General features: G+C 38.6%; 1 protein-coding gene across 2 annotated transcripts; it reads left to right on the plus strand.

Moving 5' to 3' along the window:
• Positions 1-1,848: 1,848 nt before the first annotated feature.
• On the plus strand, positions 1,849-17,631 carry Smim43 (small integral membrane protein 43). Of its 2 annotated transcripts, none has more exons than XM_074041649.1 (3): positions 1,849-2,376; positions 3,508-3,624; positions 17,245-17,631. In XM_074041649.1, the coding sequence occupies exon 1, from the start codon at positions 2,072-2,074 to the stop codon at positions 2,261-2,263; it is 192 nt and encodes a 63-aa protein (XP_073897750.1). In that variant the 5' UTR covers positions 1,849-2,071; the 3' UTR covers positions 2,264-2,376; positions 3,508-3,624; positions 17,245-17,631. The 2 variants fall into 2 exon arrangements, with proteins under 2 accessions (XP_073897750.1, XP_073897749.1); XM_074041648.1 differs by lacking the exon at positions 17,245-17,631 and adding an exon at positions 8,585-10,088.
• The last annotated feature ends 1,329 nt before the right edge of the window (positions 17,632-18,960 follow it).

Below are 18,960 nucleotides of genomic sequence, written 5' to 3' on the forward strand. Positions count from 1 at the left end.
ATCTTTACTCCTGTTGAACACCCTGGTATTCATACCCTTGATCCTACACTGAATAGATATGACCTGTGTGACCATTTGAATATTTCAGAAGTGATGGTATGTGACTTCTGAAGCTAGTGGTAAGGGGTACTACAGATTCTGCCTTATTTATTGGATCACCTGTGCTTTAAGAAGCCAGTGGCTGTTGTGAGCACCCAAGCAGCCCTGTGGAGAAGCCGCAGAGAAGGGAATGAAGGCCTCCCACCAACACTCATCCCTACTTGCCAGAGATGAGGGACTGCCTTAGAAGAAGATCCTCTAGCTTCAGACCTACCCTCAGATGACTGTAGTCTGACAGTGACCCTTTTGAGAGTCTTAAGCCACAATCACACAGAAAAGTGCTCCCAAATTCTTGACCCATAGACACTTGGAGAAATACCAATGTGTATGTTGTTTTAAGCCACTGAGTTTTGGGTAACTTGTTACACAGTGTTATGGTTTGGATATGAAGTGACACCCTCCACCCCAAACCAAATCTCCTGTATTAAAGGCTTAATACCAAGCTAGTGGTAGTATTGTGAGTTGATTAAATTATGAGAGTACTAACTTCACTGGATTGATCAAATGGTGAGTTTATAGCTGAATGGGCTATTAGGAGATGAGGCCTAGCTGGAGGAAAAGCTTGTCCCCAATGTTTCCACACCCTCCTCCTCTCTTCTTCCTGGCCACCATGAGGTGAGCAGCCTCCTCCTTGGTGCCCTTCAACCATGATGTTTCCACATTGTCACAGCAAAAAGCAATGGATCCAGACAACCAAGGACTGAAACCTCTGAAACTGTGAGCTTTTTCAGTTGATTTCTCCTTTCAATTGATTTCCTCAGGTATTTTGTCATATTGATAAAAAATACTGTCCAACAGCCATAGTAACAGAGAACTGAATTTCTTTTTTTTTTTTCATTTTTCTTTTATTATTCATATGTGCATACAAGGCTTGGTTCATTTCTCCCCCCTGCCCCCACCCCCCCCTTACCACCCACTCTGCCCCCCCCCAACACCCAGCAGAGAGAGTATAAGAATAATAGGAAGGAACAAGGGTTTTTGCTGGTTGAGATAAGGATAGCTATACAGGGCATTGACGAGAACTGAATTTCTTTCACATCTTCACATGTGGGCCATGAGTGGTCCCGGACAAATACAGAGTCATCAGGAGTTCCAGAGAACACTTTGAGTACATTCCCCTTTCCTTTCATAAAAGAAATTGAATTTTCAGGCCAACATTGGAAAGCTTTGTACAAGGTAACTTTTGAAATATGTTTTATCAGTTAACTAATTAATTAAGGTTTTTTGTTCTGGGTTTTGGTTTTTTTTTGGACACAGGGTCTCACTATGTAGCCCAGAATGGCCTTGAACTTGCAATCTTCCTGCCTCAGTATCTTGAGTGCTGGGATTACACGAGTGGAGCACCACTGCCCAGTCTGAAATGAGTTTTACTCTTAATGCTTTGCTTAAGGACCTGTCCCCCAGAGAAAAGTACACTCCATACTTAGCGCATTTGCAACACTGAAGAGAGGGGCATCTTGAACTGGAATTTACTCAGGCACCATTAAGTCACCTCATGGCACAAAGTCATCTCATAAACCTTTAGAGTCATCTTCACCTGTATTTTGCATTCTTTTGCATCTCTGGGTCATGTCAGCACCTATCTTTTTGAAAAGCTGTAACAAAGGAAAATAACAAAAGAAATTAACTGGGAAGGGAAGTGAATGTTGTTAATGGAAATCCCAAAATCATTTGCAAAAACCCATCCCGACACCCCTAGGACTGAGCTGTTACCTCAACTAGGTCCCCTCCCGCTCAAGATCGCTCTTAAAGAAATCAGCTCGCGTCGTTAAGAGCGCAGGAGAGGATCTCAGTGAAGCTAAGGGTTCTGGTGCCTGAGTAGGAGCCGGCATCACAGCGGCGCTGTGGCACGTGTCCCCTTAGCTGGGAGAGGCGCAAGCGAGCCGGAGCTGCGAGAGCGGGCGGCGCCCCTCGGCCACCAGTCGCAGCCTGCGCCGCGCACTCACGGCCACCGAGCCCGGGCGCCTCCAGCATGGAGTGGGAGCTTAACTTGCTGCTCTACCTGGCGCTCTTCTTCTTTCTGCTTTTCCTACTTTTCCTCCTGCTTTTCGTGGTCATCAAGCAGCTGAAGAACTCCGTGGCCAGCACAGCCGGGACACTCCAGCCGGGGCGCCTCTCGCTGCATCGCGAGCCTTGGGGCTTCAACCACGAACAAGCTGTGTGACCCCAGGCGCGGACACTGGCGAGAAGGCAGCGAGCGACGCGGGGCGTCTGGCAGGTTCTCGGCCTCGATTCCCCCTGCTCACTTTCAGGTGCGGGGCAGCGCGGAGCAAGCAGGTGCGTTCCGGAGGCTCCGGGCGGCGGATGCTCGGGCGGGCCACACGCTCGAGGGTCAGGGACTGTGGGTGCATGGGGGCTGGCTTGGCGTCGTGCTCTTCAGAGGGAGCCTGATCCCGGGCAAGGAGAAAGAGAGAAAAAAGAGACAAGTTAGCCTTTGGAGCTGAAATGGCTTTGGGCACATGTAAGCTCTTATTTCTAGTCCAACTGCATTTGTACTTAAGGGGTAGGAAATTTTATTATTCAGCCAATTCGGCTCAGCCCCTTCAAAACAAAATCCAAATCGTCGAAGGAGAGTTGACCTTTAAGACTGGCGACAGGAGGAAACGATTGAAATATTCCAAATACTGCCTTAAATATCTACGCTCTGGGAGATGGTAAACGGAGTTGTATTGGAGGTGCTTAGGGAAGGTGAGTCAGTGGGAGAGGATTGATTGGGCAGGGGTATGCCTTACTACCCTGACCTTAACTCCTAATCTAGCCCAGGGGTTGCTGCGCAGGATGGGCGTAGACTTTGGGATAGTGGAGAGGGAACGTTAGAAAGACTTTTGGAAGATGCCTTGAGTTAGCTCGCCTGTGTCCTTTTGGTGATGGCATGAAGGGCCAGCAAAAAGGATACTGATGCATAATGGAGAGCAACAAGAAAAAGAGGACCTGGAACGAATCTGTGGTTTCGGGTTGGAGCTTTTGCTGGAAGATTGACAGGGCAGGAGTAAACTCACCAGTGCACTCTGTGCACTCTCCCCGCAATGTTAATGTTAGGGTGAACACAGTGCAGTCATGTTAGGACCAGACCCCTTCCTCTCATAGTGGCTTACTGGAAACTTCCCACCCTAACCCAAAGTCTGACAAAAGGACAGTTGTTAACCTTTATCTCCAGGTGGGCTGACAGTGACCTAACCACAACAGTATTCCTTAGTGACCTTCCTGGTACTTTTCCACTAGCCTCCTATATCTACCTCAAACCTGTGCGTGGCAGTGGGCTCTAGCTTTCTTGCTGGAGAGTCCCTCCACAGGCTCTCTTTCCTGAATAAAGCCTGTGCTCATGTTGAGCTTTCCTTTTGTATCTCTCTTCAGTCTGGTTGGTTTGGGAAACAACTTCATTCTTCAGCTGTAGATGCTTTTCTCTAGATTTGTGTCGTCTGGATCCGAGTTACTGCCTTTGGCTGGTACACTCCGTTCTGCAGCTCCAATAACAGCCTGTGAACCTGTAGGAAGGCAATAGGTGATGGAAGCGGTCTGCAGATGGTAAGTTGGGCCTACCCAGTGCTTCTTTCATGTTGCCCCCAGTTACAGCTAAACTTCTGAAGATCTGGGGCCTGCCAAAGTGAAAGGTCAAGTTGAAGGAAATGGGTACCAGGAAGTCAAGGTCTTCCTTATACCTGCAGAGCTGGTGGGCCTCCACTGGAACCAAGAAGTCACCTGATTTCTAGGCTTTTTTTTTTTGTGTGTGTGGTACTGGAGTTCCAACTCAGGGCCTCCGCCCCATACTGATTTCTAATTCATTGCCAGAATCAATGTCTAGGTGAGGATTATGGAAACTAGAAAGAGATATAGAAGTGTTTGCAATTTCAATAATGGTTCTGCTCACTTGGAAAATGGTGCAGGGGTTCTTGGAGTAAAATATATGTTGTAGATATAATTTGTCTTCAATAAGGAAGATTCAGATTTAGTAATGCTAGAGTGGACCATGCTATATCATGGCTGTAGTATTGAAAATACTTGTTTAGACTCGAAGAAATACACTGCAAAGTGGAAGAAACTAGTGAAATACAAAATTTTGCCCAAGTTGGTAATATGAAAGTGAAGTAGAAGACAATTACTCTTTTTTTTTAATGGGACTGGGGTTTGAACTCAGGGTTTCATGCTTGCAAAGCAGGTGTTTTACCACTTGAGCCACACCTCCAGCCCCAGTACAATTATTCTGACAATCGAAAAGAAGGAAAAATAGTCTTACTTAGGTGAGTAAATATGGAGAAAGTCTTTGGCTTGAGACACTCAGATGATTTTCCACATTTTCTATTACACTTTGTCAAAATAGACCTGTTCTTAAATGAAGTAGGCAGTTTATTAACTATTATGTCATCAACAAATTCTCACCTCTTTACCATCTTTTTATTAGCGATATAGTAAGATTTGATTGGAATTTCCAGTTTGAATTCCCAGAATGAAGTAGAGTGAATCTGTGTTGTGCTTTGAACAATAGTCCTCTAATTGGTTGGTATTGGTGATAGGGGCGTATATATGGTTAATATGAACATTGAAGATGAATGTGGGAGTAATTAGTGAGCATAGAAAACAATCATTTTACACTTTATAATCAGAATGCAAATGGTTTTAAACTCCTGATGGAGTTCTTGATGTTGTAATCCTTTAATCTTCCTAGCAGAGCCACTGGTGCCCAGAGATTTAACCAGTCTCTAATTTCTCTATAGGAGTCTATGGAGAATAAGTCTTTGGGTGAGCAGTTCACTCAAGTTCCTAGGAAAGAAGTGGTTGTCTTTCTATCTTGTGTTCAGTGCCATTCTATAACCTCCTTGTAAACTAACTCATTACTTACTAACTTCTCATTTATCCAGGCCAAAAAAAAAATGAGTATTTATTCCCCTGACCTAATTTTTCCTTGGATCTTGGCGCTAACCTATGGGCATTAAGGTTCCTCACATTTGGTCTCAAAACTTGCTTCTGTTGGTCTCTGCCCTTGCTTTGGTAGAGACACTTTTTGAAACTTTGACACCTATATGTGAACTGCCTTTTGTTGTTCTTTTACTCAATCATCATTTTCCCCAGATGCAGGATAGACTTGATCTCCCAAATCAGAACTACTTTTGAACTCACATGATTGGCTACCTGTATAAATTCTTGGCATATATTTAAGGCTCCTACACTCACAGTGGTCTGAGTTCCAGGCTTTTACCTATTGGCTACTCCATCCTCTGACAACACCCTGGTCCTGACAATCACTATGCCAATTCTATTTTTTGAAAGTATGTATTTAATTTTATTTGTTTATTTTTGAGACAAGGACTTGCTGTGCATCTCAGGCTGGCCTTGAATTTGTTATGTAGCCTAGGCTGGCCTCCAACTCATAATCCTCCTGCCTTAGCCTCCCAAGTGCTGATATTTCAAATGTGTGCCTCTATAATTGGCCTAAGAACTACTCATTTTTTTATTGTTGTGCTGGGTGGGGGTACGTTGTAGCATTTACAAAGGTTCTTACAATGTACCAAATATATCACACTTGAATTCACCACCTCCAGTGCTCTCCTTCATCACTCCTCCCCTGATTCCTGGAACAGTTTCAACAGGTATCATTTTTGTATTTACATACCTGTGTATACATTATTTGCATCATATTCATCCTCCTACACCTTTTCCTACCACCTCCCCCTTCCCACTGGTGCCAACTTCACCCACCCCGCCACCGAAAAACCTGTCCACTCTCCTGTTCTCTGATTTTGTAGAAGAAAAAACATAAAAGATAAAAAGAGAAACATGACATTTTTGCTAGTTTGAAATAAAGATAGCTACACAGGGAATTTCCTTGTGTTTGTTCCATGCATATATGTATTACAACCCCACTGGTTCAACTCTTCTAGTTCTCTTCACAACTCCTTAGTCCCTTCCCTTGGTGGCCCCAGCCAGTATAAGATTTCCATATTTATTCCTGTACAGTGAGCACATCAACCACATTCAAGGTTTTGGTTTCCTTCCCTTGCCCTATCCCTCCTGTGGGCAGCCTCCCCTTAGTGTGACCCGTGTCCCATAATATGCTGCATTTGTTTTAGGTCTATAATCCGCATATGTAGGAGAACATGTGGCTTTTGGCCTCTAAGCCTGACTAATGTCACTTAAGATGATGTTCTCCAGTTCCATCCGGTTACCTGCGAATAACAAAATTTCATTCTTCTTTGTGGCTGAGTAAAATTCCATTATGTGTAGATACCACATTTTCTTAATCCATTTGTCAGTAGTGGGGCATCTTGGCTGTTTCCATAACTTGGCTATTGTGAATAGTGCCGCAATAAACATGGGTGTGCAGATGCCTTTGTTGTAAGCTAACTCACATTCCTTCGGGTATATCCCTAAGAGTAGTATTTCTGGATTACATGGCAGATCTGTTTTTAAGAACTGCTTATTTTATGTGTAACTTTATTATAAAATATTTAGATGCATTCTTTTTCTTTTTCTGGTTTTTTTTTTTTTTGAGACAGGGTCTTACTTTGTGGCCCAGGCTGGTCTTGAACTCATGATCCTCCTGCCTCAGCCTCACAAGTGCTGGTGATACAGGCAGGTACCATCACACATGGTTCATGTTTTCTTTTCTTTTCCTTCTACCCCTTGCAGTACTGGAGATTGAAAATAGGGCCTTGTGCTTGCTACACAACTGTTCTTCTATTTGAAGCACACCCCCAGCCCTTTTATTTTTTGTTTATTTTTTGAAATAGGGTTTTGATAACTTTGCCCTATCTGGCCTCAAAGTGGTGATCCTTCTGCCTCAGCCTCCTGAGTAGCTGGGATTAAGGCATGTGCCACCACACCTGATTCTATGTTTTATTTGCATCGAAAGTTTTTAAGTGACTCTTCAGCAATGTTAGAAGTTGAATTCCCTACATTCGAAGGAAATGAGCCATGATTATGTAAATGCAATATTAGTATCTTATTTCAAATGTTTTTATTTTATTATTGTTTCTAATTTTCAGTTGTTCAAAATGATTCAAATCTTAATTGTTTCACTATTTTCTAAACTTGTAATCATAATGGAGCCACAGTTCCACCTGGATAGATAACCATGTTGAATGAAAGTGACATCACACTCATACCTGCAAAATCTAAAATGTCTGATAAAGTAAGTTCCTGTGCCTGAAGTTCAATTTTAGGGCCCAGCTGTAGATGCAGGACTGACACCATCTGGTGTGATTCTACAGAATAAGATAAAATTTACCCAGAGTGTGCCATGCACTGGCTTTTCTGGGAATGACAAGGTGCCAGATTTGTTTTTGGTTCACTTGCAGGGGTGGAAACTTGGAACTAGGTAAGTAAAAAATATGCAATACCCTATTTTTAAATTGAAATTCCACATTCCCTATTTTGTCTATAGTTTCAAAATAAGTGCTTGAATTAAATTTTAAATGACTAAAATTTTCAGCATTATAAATGACTAAACTATTTAGGAGACTGGGAAATATTTTTTCTAAGTCATATGTACTAACCTAGGGGCTCCTAGAATACTAATGATACTATTGTAGCACATAGAAAGTTTCTGCAAAGTTCTGTGCTTTGCCTTTCATTTTTGTAGCTAGTCTGAAGCACTAATGCTTATTTAAGCTAAATTCACAGTTAAAACTGTAGGATCATTGGATATCGTTGTTAGGTGTCCATGTCATATCAAGGGAAAATTAAGAATTGAGTTATAGATTTTTTCCAATGAAACTACTTGTTAGAGACACCAGTAATCTCCACATTGTCAAGTGCAATGATAAATGTCTTTTTTGTTTTGTAGTGCTAGGGATAGTATCCAGGGCCTTACACATGCTATGCAAGAGCTGTAAATTTTTTTTTTTTTGGTTTAAATCAGTGAAATAGATTATTCAATTCTCCATTTCTTATTTTGTCTGCAAAAAATAGTTACAGATTAATACTGCTCTGATTATGTAGTGAGCTTCTTACCATACAGGAAGTTAGGTAATCAGAAGGGCAGACTGTGTCTGGAACGAAACCAGAATATAATAGACACTCAGAAAAAAATTTCCTCATTGATTGAGCTGAAAAAAAAAATCTATTCTTAATTGCATCTACTCTATTTAATGAGACTGACCATTTCTGCCATTTTTGGTCTTTATAGACAGATACTGAAGATGTGGATGAGTTCAAGTTAAAAATCTTTATACTCAACCTTTATTTCATTAGTATAAACTTATGAAGTTACTGGGATTTATTAAATAGGTACAGATTCTTCAGGTAAGAATTTTTGGTTTTTACTTTCAGATGGAAATGCCATTTTTCTACTGGGAATCAAGATGTAGCACCATCTTGATAATACTATAGAAAGTGAGGAAACAGTGGCTTGAACAAATTCGGGTTTTGTTCTTTCTCATGTGACTCACATTCCATGTGAGCGCAAGATGGGCAACTGCTGATGCTGGTTCAGCAGTTCACAGATGTCAGGCTGGAGTGGCTGCTCAGGTTCTTTGACTGTTTCTCCTAGGTTCCAAGATGGTCTCTACAGCTCCCCACTAGAAGAAGGAGGAAACCTCAGGGGAAAACAGGGCATGCTGGTTTGAATCTACTTCTTTTTAAAGAGCTTCTCGACAGTCAACTTTTGCTTACTTCTCATTGGTCAGAACTATATCTCTGGCTGATGCTATCTGCAAGATTGCTTGAGAAATGAGTTTTTGTAGTCTTCAACCAAAATCTGAATTCTCTTGGTAAGAAGGATGATGGTGGTGAATCTTGGGTGGACAACTAGCAGTCTATGTCCTTGGTTAAAAAATATAGTTCTAAGGGAGCATAATGTTTGAAACAGATCAAAACCATACCTCCCTCGCAACTGGCAAAACTCCAAATGAACACTGCTCAGCTCTGAGTGAGCAGAGTGAAGACATGCCAGGTTTTCCTATGAAATGCCTGCCAGGATTGACCTCTCTCGGCCAACATACTTGCCCCACACCAGGATATTCCAAGGACAGCTCTGGACACCTACACAGTTTCTTGATGGACATGATATCTTTATGGAGATTTGGTAGAGGATAAAGAATGTTTAATTTTGCTGCTTTCTCATTTGTGTCATTGATCTCCTCCCGAATTTTCCAAATCAATTAGATTTTGGTAGAATTTATGTTTGTGTATTTGATCCCCATGAGATACCATCTCTTTCATACACAGAAGAGGGTAATCTATGCAAAGAAAGGCTACCTTACTTCCTTCTGTGACTCCATCACCAGTCTAGGAATATACTGAGAGAACTCCCTTTCCAAGCAGCACACACAAGCAGCCTACATCTTGGCTAAGCAGAGGGAGAAGAAACACTTCCCACATCCAGTGCTGTCCAAAGAACTTTTTGTGATGATAGAAATGTTCTATATCTGTGGTGTCCAATATGGTAACCACTAGTCACACATGGCTAGTAAACACTTGAAATGTGGCTAGTGTAATTGAGGACGTAAACCTTAAATTTCAATTTAAATAACCACATAGGGCTAGTGGCTGTTGTATTGGACAGCATAGTTCACATTCTTCTCTTTCTGGTGTTTTAGAACCAGGAAGCATAGTACAGGCCAGTCCTTGCTTGGTGTCCCGTGATTTTAGCTATTCTACCTTGCATTGAACTTTTCTCCCAAAGGGAAAGGAAAAATGGTATTTTGGAAATAAATTCGAGATGTTAACTTGATACCTTGAATGACCAGTAACCAGTGGAAGAGTCTCCTGGAAATAGGTCTTGTTATCAATTTTAGTAATTATTGATAATGGAAAATGTCAGTGCTGCTCCATTTAATCTCCTAGTGGCACTATGTGTTCCTAGTCAGAGTTCCTAGATAGAGGTTATTTTGTTCTGTTCAGCAATTATTTTGAGTTATTCTACTTTTGTAAAATAACACATAGTTTATTTGTTATGGTATGACTGCTAAAAGATTATTCTGTGTATACTTTTCAAATTTCTTGGTGGTTTATATTTTTTAGAAAGCTGTAAAATAAAAAATGATTATATGTGATTCTTTTTTTGTGTGATTTATTTTCTGAATTATTACCCAAATTTTATTAAGAGTTAATTAGGATGAGATTAATATAAAGAAGTTTCTACTTTAATATTGGATTTTCCTTTTAATGAACAAGTCTATATGTCAATTAATTTTGAAAATATTAAATAATTCTTTTCACTATGCTCAAAGTTTGAGTAAAATGTGAGGCTTGAAGCATATTGGATGAATTCTTTCTTCAGGTAATGCCATTTTTCTGTACCAAATAACACTTGCACCTTATTTCTTTACAAATCCCCAATTGGGGATTGGGGGTTGCTTCATCTTTTTTTTTTTTTTTTTTTTGAGTTACAGGAATTCTTAATACCTCATAGACACATTCTTTTTTTTATTTTTTTATTATTTTATTATTCATATGTGCATACAATGCTTGGGTCATTTCTTCCCCCTGCCCCCATCCCCTCCCTTACCACCCACTCTGCCCCCTCCCTCTCCCCCCCACCCTCTCAGTACCCAGCAGAAACTATTTTGCCCTTATTTCTAATTTTGTTGTAGAGAAAGTATAAGCAATAATAGGAAGGAACAAATGTTTTTGCTAGTTGAGATAAGGATAGCTATACAGGGAGTTGACTCACATTAGGCACATTCTTTTTTAGCAAATACATACTTTACAAGTATTTTCTCTCAATTGGTGGGTACTCTGTTCATTTTCTTGGCAATGTTTTTCTTTATTTATTTTTAATTTTGGGTGGTGTTGGGGTTTGAACTCAGGGCCTCACATTTGCTAGGCAGGTGCTCTATTACTTGAGCTATTCCACCAGCCCTGTTTTGTGTTGGGTATTTTCTAGATAGGAGCTCAAGAACTATTTGCCCAGAATGGCTCTGAACTGTGATCCTCCTGATCTCTGCCTCCCAAGTAGCTAGGATGACAGGTGTGAGCCACTGGTGCTCAGCTATTTTATTTATTTTTTAAATGTTTTTATTAGTATATGATAGTTATACAGGGGGTTTCATTGTAACATTTCCATATATATATAGTATCCCAGTTTGGTTCATTCCTTTCATTATTTTCCCTCTTCTTTGGCTCCCCTTCTCAAAATGACTTTGATAGGTTTCAGTGTTCCATATTCATACACGTGGAGAAAGTACCTCAACCATTTTCACCCTCCTTTACCATTTTCATTTACCCTCCCCCTCCCGTGACCTGTTTTACATTCCTGTCCTTCATTGTGTCTGTTCATTACCCACTGGGGTTTTGCCTTGGTAGTTAACTTGTAAATATATTGTACTTTAATCAGTCAAACCCCCTATATTACTATTCCTTATCATTTTCCCCAACCCTGTATTGTTTAATGGTTTTCAGTGCATTTCATTGTGTCTTATTCCTACACATACTCCCTATTATTATTTTCTTCTTTTTCTCCTTCCTTATTCTCCTGTAACAGTCCTACTTTTGGTAACATACTCTCTCTCTCCCCATATATGTATATGCATATTATATATTATACATAGGTATAATATATATATTATAATACTTGTATTTGGATCTATCACATATGAGAGAAAACATGTGACCTTTGTCTTTCTGAACCTGGGTCACTTCACTTAACATGATGTTCTCCAGTTTCATCCATTTTCCTGCAAACAACAAAAGTGCATTTTTCTTTATGGCAGAATAATCTTCCATTATGTGTATTTGTAGGCACATGTGTACATGTGTATGTATGTATGTATCTATATGTATGTATGTGTGTGTGTATATATATATATATATATACATATATATGTATATATATTACATTTTCTTAATCCATTCATCAGTTGTAGAGCATCTGGGCTGTTTCCATAGCTTGGCTACTGTGAATAATGCTGCAATAAACATGGGTGTGCAAAAGTTTTTATTATATCCTGACTTACATTCCTTTGGATATATGCCTAGGACTAGAATCACTGGATCATATGGTAGTTCTATTTTTAGTTTTTTGAGGAACCTCCATAACGGTCGTACTAATTTACATCCTCACCAACAGCATTATAAGGTTTTTTTTTTTTCTCCTCTGTATCCTTGCCAACATTTGTTGTTTGTGGTTTTTTTGTTTTTGTTTTTTATACTGGGGTTTGAACTCAGGGCCTCATGCTTGTTAGGCAGGCTCTCTACCATTTGAGCCACTCACCAGTCCTGTTATAGGTTGGATGTTTTCAAGATAGGGTCTCACTATCTACCCAGGCTGGCTTCAAACTATGATCCTCCTAATCTCAAGTAGCTAGGATTGCAGGTGTGAGCCACTGGGTGCCTGGCTGTTGTTTGTGTTCGTGATGATAGCCATTCTAACAAGAGTGAGGTGGAATCTTAATGTGGCCTTGATTTGCATTTCCTTTATGGCCAGGGATGGTGAACATTTTTTCATGTGTTTTTTAGCCATTTGGACTTCTTTCTTTGAAAAAGCTCTTTTCAGTTCATTTACCCTTTTCTTCATTGGGTCATTGATTGTTTGGAAGTTTAGCTTCCAAATTTTAGCTTCCAAAGTTTAGCTTCTGTCAACAGCTCCAAAGTGTGCCCATTTGTGTGTATCCATGCCAACTCTGCATTTTGAGGATCTCTTCATCTATAAAATTGAGGTAAAACAGAGATAATTTCTTATTTTATTGGTATTTGTTTTATTATTACTTTGAGCATTAATGATTATCTTTGTTCTTGCATGAGTTGCCTATTTTATCTTGTCCAATTTTCTGTGAGGGCATTCTTTAGTAACTTACTGGTTTTGTGGTGATATTTTCCATCCTTCTCTTGGAGAATTTTATTTTATTTATAAATAGAAACATAATGAAGATAAATCTTCTTCTTTCACTTTTCATCCTTTGTTTCTTATTCTTGGCTATCACATTTGTATGTATCTTTCCAGACTTATGAAATATATATTCATGCATATATTTATATTTCTTTTATGCAAAGAAAGACAAACTATGTGCACATTGTTTGTACCTTTCTTTTAAAAATGCAACAATCACTCTCTATTCATTAATTCAACCAATGTTTACTGAGGACCTAGAATGTGGTAGGCACAATTCTAGTTACTTAGGCTATATTCATGGGCAAAAAAAGACAACTCCTTTCCTCATGGAAGTTACTTACATTGTACATATATGGCTGCTTCTTTTTAGGTGCTATCTATTATTCTGTATGTAAAAGAAGAATAAGTTACTTAACCATTTCTTTCTTGATGTATATTTAGTTGTTCCTTGACTTTTTGCTATTAATAACACTACATACCCTTTTCAAAGAAATCTTTGCTCTCTTATATATATATATGCAAATAAATACATATATAAACTAATGTCCAAGGTGTAGAATTTCTGGTAATATGCATTTTGTGAAAACTTACAGAAATTTGAAACATCCATAAAAGCAGAGAATGTTTTTTCAAAATTTACTCATTATTTTAAAATTTATTTGATTTTTTCTTTAAATTAATAGATTTTATAATTTGGGGTACAGTTTTAGGTCTATAAAAAATTAAGTAGAAAGTACAGAGCTTCCCATATGCTCTTACCATGACCAAAGTTTCTCCTATTATTAAAATCCTTTATTACTATATCACATTTTGTGTGGACATAAGTTTTAAACTTATTTTGGTAAACACCATGGAGTACCATTGCCAGATTATACTTGATTTGTCAATTGATACAACAACTAAAGCTATTACCTAAAGTTTGCATAGCTTGTTTTTAACTAAAGTTTATATAACTACATTAGGATTCACACTTTTTGCTGTAGCCTTATAGCTTTCAATAAATATTTTATGGCATACATTTGACATTACTATATCATATAGAATAGTGTCACTGTCATAAAACTCACCTGTGTTTCACCTGTTTGTCTTTTCCTCTTCCTTCTATGTCCAGGCAACCACAAGTCAATCTGTTCACTCTCTTCGCAGTTTTGCCTTTTCCAGAATGTCCTGAATTTGGAATCAGACAGCCTTTTCAGATTTGGATTCTTTCACTTTTAGCAGCACGCATTTAAGTTTCTTCCTTGTCTTTTCCTGGATCAAGAGCTCATTTCTTATCTTTTTTTAATCTCTGAATAATGTGCCATTGTCTGGATGTACCACAGTTTGTTCACCCATTCACATCTTGGTTGTTTCTAAGTTTTAGTAATTATGAATAAAGCTGCTATAAAGTTTCTCATGCAAACTTTTGTGTGGACATAAATTTTAAATTTATTTGGGTAAATACCATGGAGTACAATTGCTGTATTGTATGGTAAGTCTATATTTAGTTTTGAAAGAAATTGACAAATTGTCTTCTAAAATGGCTATACCATTTTGCATTCCCACCATCAGTGAATGAGAGCTCTGATTGCTCTGTATCCTCACCAGCATTTGGTGTTATCAGAGTTTTTGATTTTAGCTATTGTAATAGGCGTGGACAGCTGTCTCATTGTTTGGATTTGCAGTTCCCCAATGACATGATGATGAGCATCTTTTCACATCTTTATTTGCCATCTGTGTATCTTCTTTGGTCAGGTATATCTTTAGACCTTTCGCTCATTTTTAAATTGAGTTGTTTGGTTTCTTATTGTGAATTTTAAGAGTTCTTTGTATATTTTGGCCTTTATCAAATATATGTTTTACAAATATTTTCTTTCAATCTGGCTTGTCTTTTTATTAAAAAATCTCTCTCTATCTCTCTGTCTGTCTTAGCAGTACAGAACTTCATACTTGCTAAGCAGGTGCTCTACCAACAGCCATGATCTCTGCCCTTTTTACTTTAATTATTTTTCCAGTAAGATTTTTTTTTTGCCTTAGAGATGACTTTCCTACCTAGATCTCCCACATGGGCACCCTACCCAGCTTGTTTGTTGAGATGAGGTCTCACAAAATTTTTATCGGGGTTAGCCTGGAACTGCAATCTTTGCTTCTTGAGTAGCTGTGATTACAGGTGTGAGTCACCAGCATTTTATTCTTTTAATAGTGTTTTTGAAGAATTTCTAAATTTTAATGAAGTTCAACTTTTTTTTCCTCCCATGCATCATTTTGGTTTCATATCTACAAATCATTGACAAACTCAAGATCACCTGGATTTTCTCATAGCTTTTCTTCTGTTTTTTTTTAATAGTTTTGCATTTTTTTATTTAGGTCTATAATTCAATGGGAGTCAAATCTTGTGAGAAGTAAAAAGTCTGCATCTAGACTCTTTTTTCATGTCGATGTCCATTTATTTGCATACAATTTGTTAAAAAGACTCATTAATTTTTAGAAACAAAATAGAATGTCATGAAAAGGTGAATCTGTATCCCTTCATACTTCAAATTTCTACTTATTAATTTGTCCTGTCTGTTTTTAGTTCTTCTGCTTAATAGAAATAATTGACGTGTTCTGAACTTACTAAAATTTTAAACCTTACTGGCTTAGATTGTTGGTTCTGCCAAAAGAACCCTATTTCCTTATTACCTAGTTTTTGGTTGCAAATGAGAAATTCAAGTTCAAACTGGTGAAGCAAACAAAGGAATTTATTGACTTAGTAACTGAATGACCCAGGAGTAGATTTAATTGAGATACATAGTGTTAAATAAAAATTCTAGGAAGCCATGGTTTTGAACTAAGCTCCCACAGAGTAGACTGAAAATGAAAATGGCAGACCTCATGCTCAAATTCTACATTACCAACCTGAAGTTAAGCTGTTTATCTGCAGTAGAGAGATAAACAGTCACATTTTCCCAACAGGCCGATTTCAATCAGAATGATAATGATGTTCTTTCTGCTTTAATCTTTTCACAATAAGAAAGAATAACCTGAAATAACCTGATGTTAACTAGTCAGTGACTTACTTGCTCTTCTGTATCCCTGTCCTTGCTTTACTTGGAAATAACCAATCCACTTTTTAATTTTTTGCTTCTGCTTTCTTCAGGCTCTTTTCTACTCATAAAACCAACCTATGTAGCTCATTAGAACACTTATTCTATTTCATGGAATGAACTTTTGTCTGATTCTCGAATCGAAAATAAAGTCAATTAAGATCTTTAAACTAAATTGCTGTATTTTTGTCCTTTAATAAGAGGCAGAGACTCAAACAATGTCATAAAATCTTGTTTTCTCTGATTTCCTAGTTTCATTTTTAGATACTTAATATTCAGTCACCTTTATTGAGCATCTACCTTATTCCAGATACCGATTTAGATTCTGGGAAAGCAGTGTAAATAAGACAAGTAATGTCGTTACTTTGATTAAGTTTGCATTCTAGTAATGTCTTAAGATTCACTGATTTAACTGTGCATTCCCTGACTCAATCACTTGGTCAGCAGGATATAGTGTGCTGATTGGCTTAGGCCTGATTTTAGGTCCCATTCTCAGGACTGGGTTAGGTCTGCACCTGGACCACCTAGACTAGTGGGGCAGAACCTGATTCCCAAATGAACATCTGGGCTCTTGTTGAGAAAAGAAGAATGATGCTCCCAGCATCCATTCTGGAATGGATTTGTACTGGAATGGGAACACAAATGACAAGTGCTCCCTTGAATTAATTTTTTTGTGATTGCTAACTCAAGCAGTTTCTCCAAGAAGTTATTTAACAGTGGTTCCCAAGGGATTAGGATGAATTAGGATCATCTGGCAAACTCTTACAATATACACATTCCCTGGGACCTTATGGTAGAAACCTGATTGTATTCAGAATGATGTATCTGACGTACTACTTTGCCTAGATTCTCTTGCCAATAAATTGAAAGCTGGTTACCAGACAGGACCTCTAGGATGACTAATTAAAAGGGAAGCATGATAGGTCATGCACTTTTTACCTTCCTCCTTCTCTCTGCTTGAAATGGAATGGTCCTGATGCTTCAACTCCAGAAGCCCCTTTGGAACTGTTACAATGGAAGCCTGTGCTAACAATACAGTTAGAGAGATGGAAAGAGCTGGTCTCTGATGACCATAGAGCAATCAACATGCCTTGGACCACTTTTGTCTGAACTTCTTGTGTTTTAAGCCTCTGCTATTTTTACTTTAATGTTTTATACTGTTGAATTGAACCCTATTTGCTGTACTCTTCACCTGCATATTCTGATGTTTTGAGGTTGCAAATAGGCAATATGTTGAAATGTTTTGTAGATGAAATGGTCTTGTCTTACTTTTTGAGGATCATCGTCCTAATATCTATAATTTTGGCTTTGCAGGGTCAGTGGTAATGATAGACACACCCACTAATGGAAGAGGAGAATCATCCAATTACCTTGATTTTTTTTTCTTATGATGTACCAGTATGTGTCTACAAATTTGAAGAAGGGGACTAGATGGAGGCTAGCAAAAGGTGTTTCCATCACTCATAAAAAGCATCTCTGTGTGAATCAACCTGGGTTGTAACACATTTGTACATGAAAGCAATGCTAGGAATCTCTCTGTATAGCTGTCCTTATCTCAACTAGCAAAAATGCTATGTCTTTTTTATTATTGCTCATTTCTACTCTTCAATGGAACTGGAGAAAAGTGCAGAACAGGTTCTGCCTAGAAGGGAGGGAGGCGAGGAGGTGGGGGAAGGAGGGAGAAATGACCCAGACAGTATATGCACATGTGAATAAATGAATAATAATAATAAAAAAAGCATTTCTGTGACCCAAACTGCCTTTGTCTGGTGGAGTTCATGGAGAATGGGCTTAAAAGATTAGACGTCTTCTAGTTTGTTTACTTGTTCATTCCTTTCTTTCTTTCCTCCCACCTTTCCTGCCTTCTTCCCTCTTTTCTTTTCTTTCTCTTCCCTTTCCTTTTCTTTTCTCCTTTTTTCCCTTTCCCCTTTCTTCTTCCATCCCTCTTCTTTCTTCTCCTTTCTTTTCTTCTTCTGCTCCTCCTCCTTCTTATTCTTCTCTCTCTCTCTTGTCTTTCTTTCTCTCCTTTTTACAATGCTATACAGATCCACAAAGGTAATAGTTATTTTGTTTCACTGCTATGAGACACAGAAACAAGAATCTTAGCCAGGCATAAGTGACTCACACCTATAATCCTAGCTACTCAGAGGCAGAGACCAGGAAGATCATGGTTCTAAGCCGCCATGGGCAAATGGCTTGAGAGACTCTATCTCAAAAATACCCAACACAAAAGAGGGCTGGTGGAGTGGCTCAAGCAGTAGAATGCCTACTTAGCAAGCATGCGACCCTGAGTTCAAACCCCAGAACAGAAAAAAGAAGAAGAAGAAGAAGAATCTTTATGGGCTGAGCTGTATTCCCCCAAATTCATATGTTGAAGTTCTCAACTCCACTACCTCAGAATGTGAATGCTTTTGGAGATCTTCCAAATACAATTACACTTGGAGGGGCTTCCAAAGGTAATTAAGGTTAAATGAGGTCATGAGAGTGATTCCTAATACAATATGATAGGTTTCCTTTTTTTAAAATAATTTTTAAAGGATATATTCCAATTAGGCTTCTATTGTACATTAGTTACATCACCCCCTGGTTTCTTTGTAGTAAGATGACATTATGGTACAGATGTGCACGGAAGAAAAACTATGTGAACACAGAGGTACAAAAAAATCTACTCTCCAGGAAAAACAGAACCATGAATGTATATATATTCGTATACATGTATAAACACAGACACACAAATAGTTTATTATGAGGAATTAGTTCACATGGTACTCAATGCTGAAAAGTTCTATTGGGTTAGTCAGCTATCTGTCACAATACCATAGTACCTGAGATAATCAACTTATAAAGAGAAAATGTTTATTATGGCTCAGTGTGTTGGAGGTTCCAGTCCATGATTGGTTGACCCCACTGCTTTGAGCCTGAGGTGAGGAGCACAACATGGCAGGAATACATGGTAAAGCAAAACCATTCACCTCTTGGCCAGGAAGCAAAAAACAGAGGAAGGGGATTGAGTTCCACAGCTACCTTTGG

The sequence above is a fragment of the Castor canadensis genome, chromosome 9, assembly GCF_047511655.1.
Source record: "Castor canadensis chromosome 9, mCasCan1.hap1v2, whole genome shotgun sequence".
Lineage (NCBI taxonomy): Eukaryota > Metazoa > Chordata > Mammalia > Rodentia > Castoridae > Castor > Castor canadensis.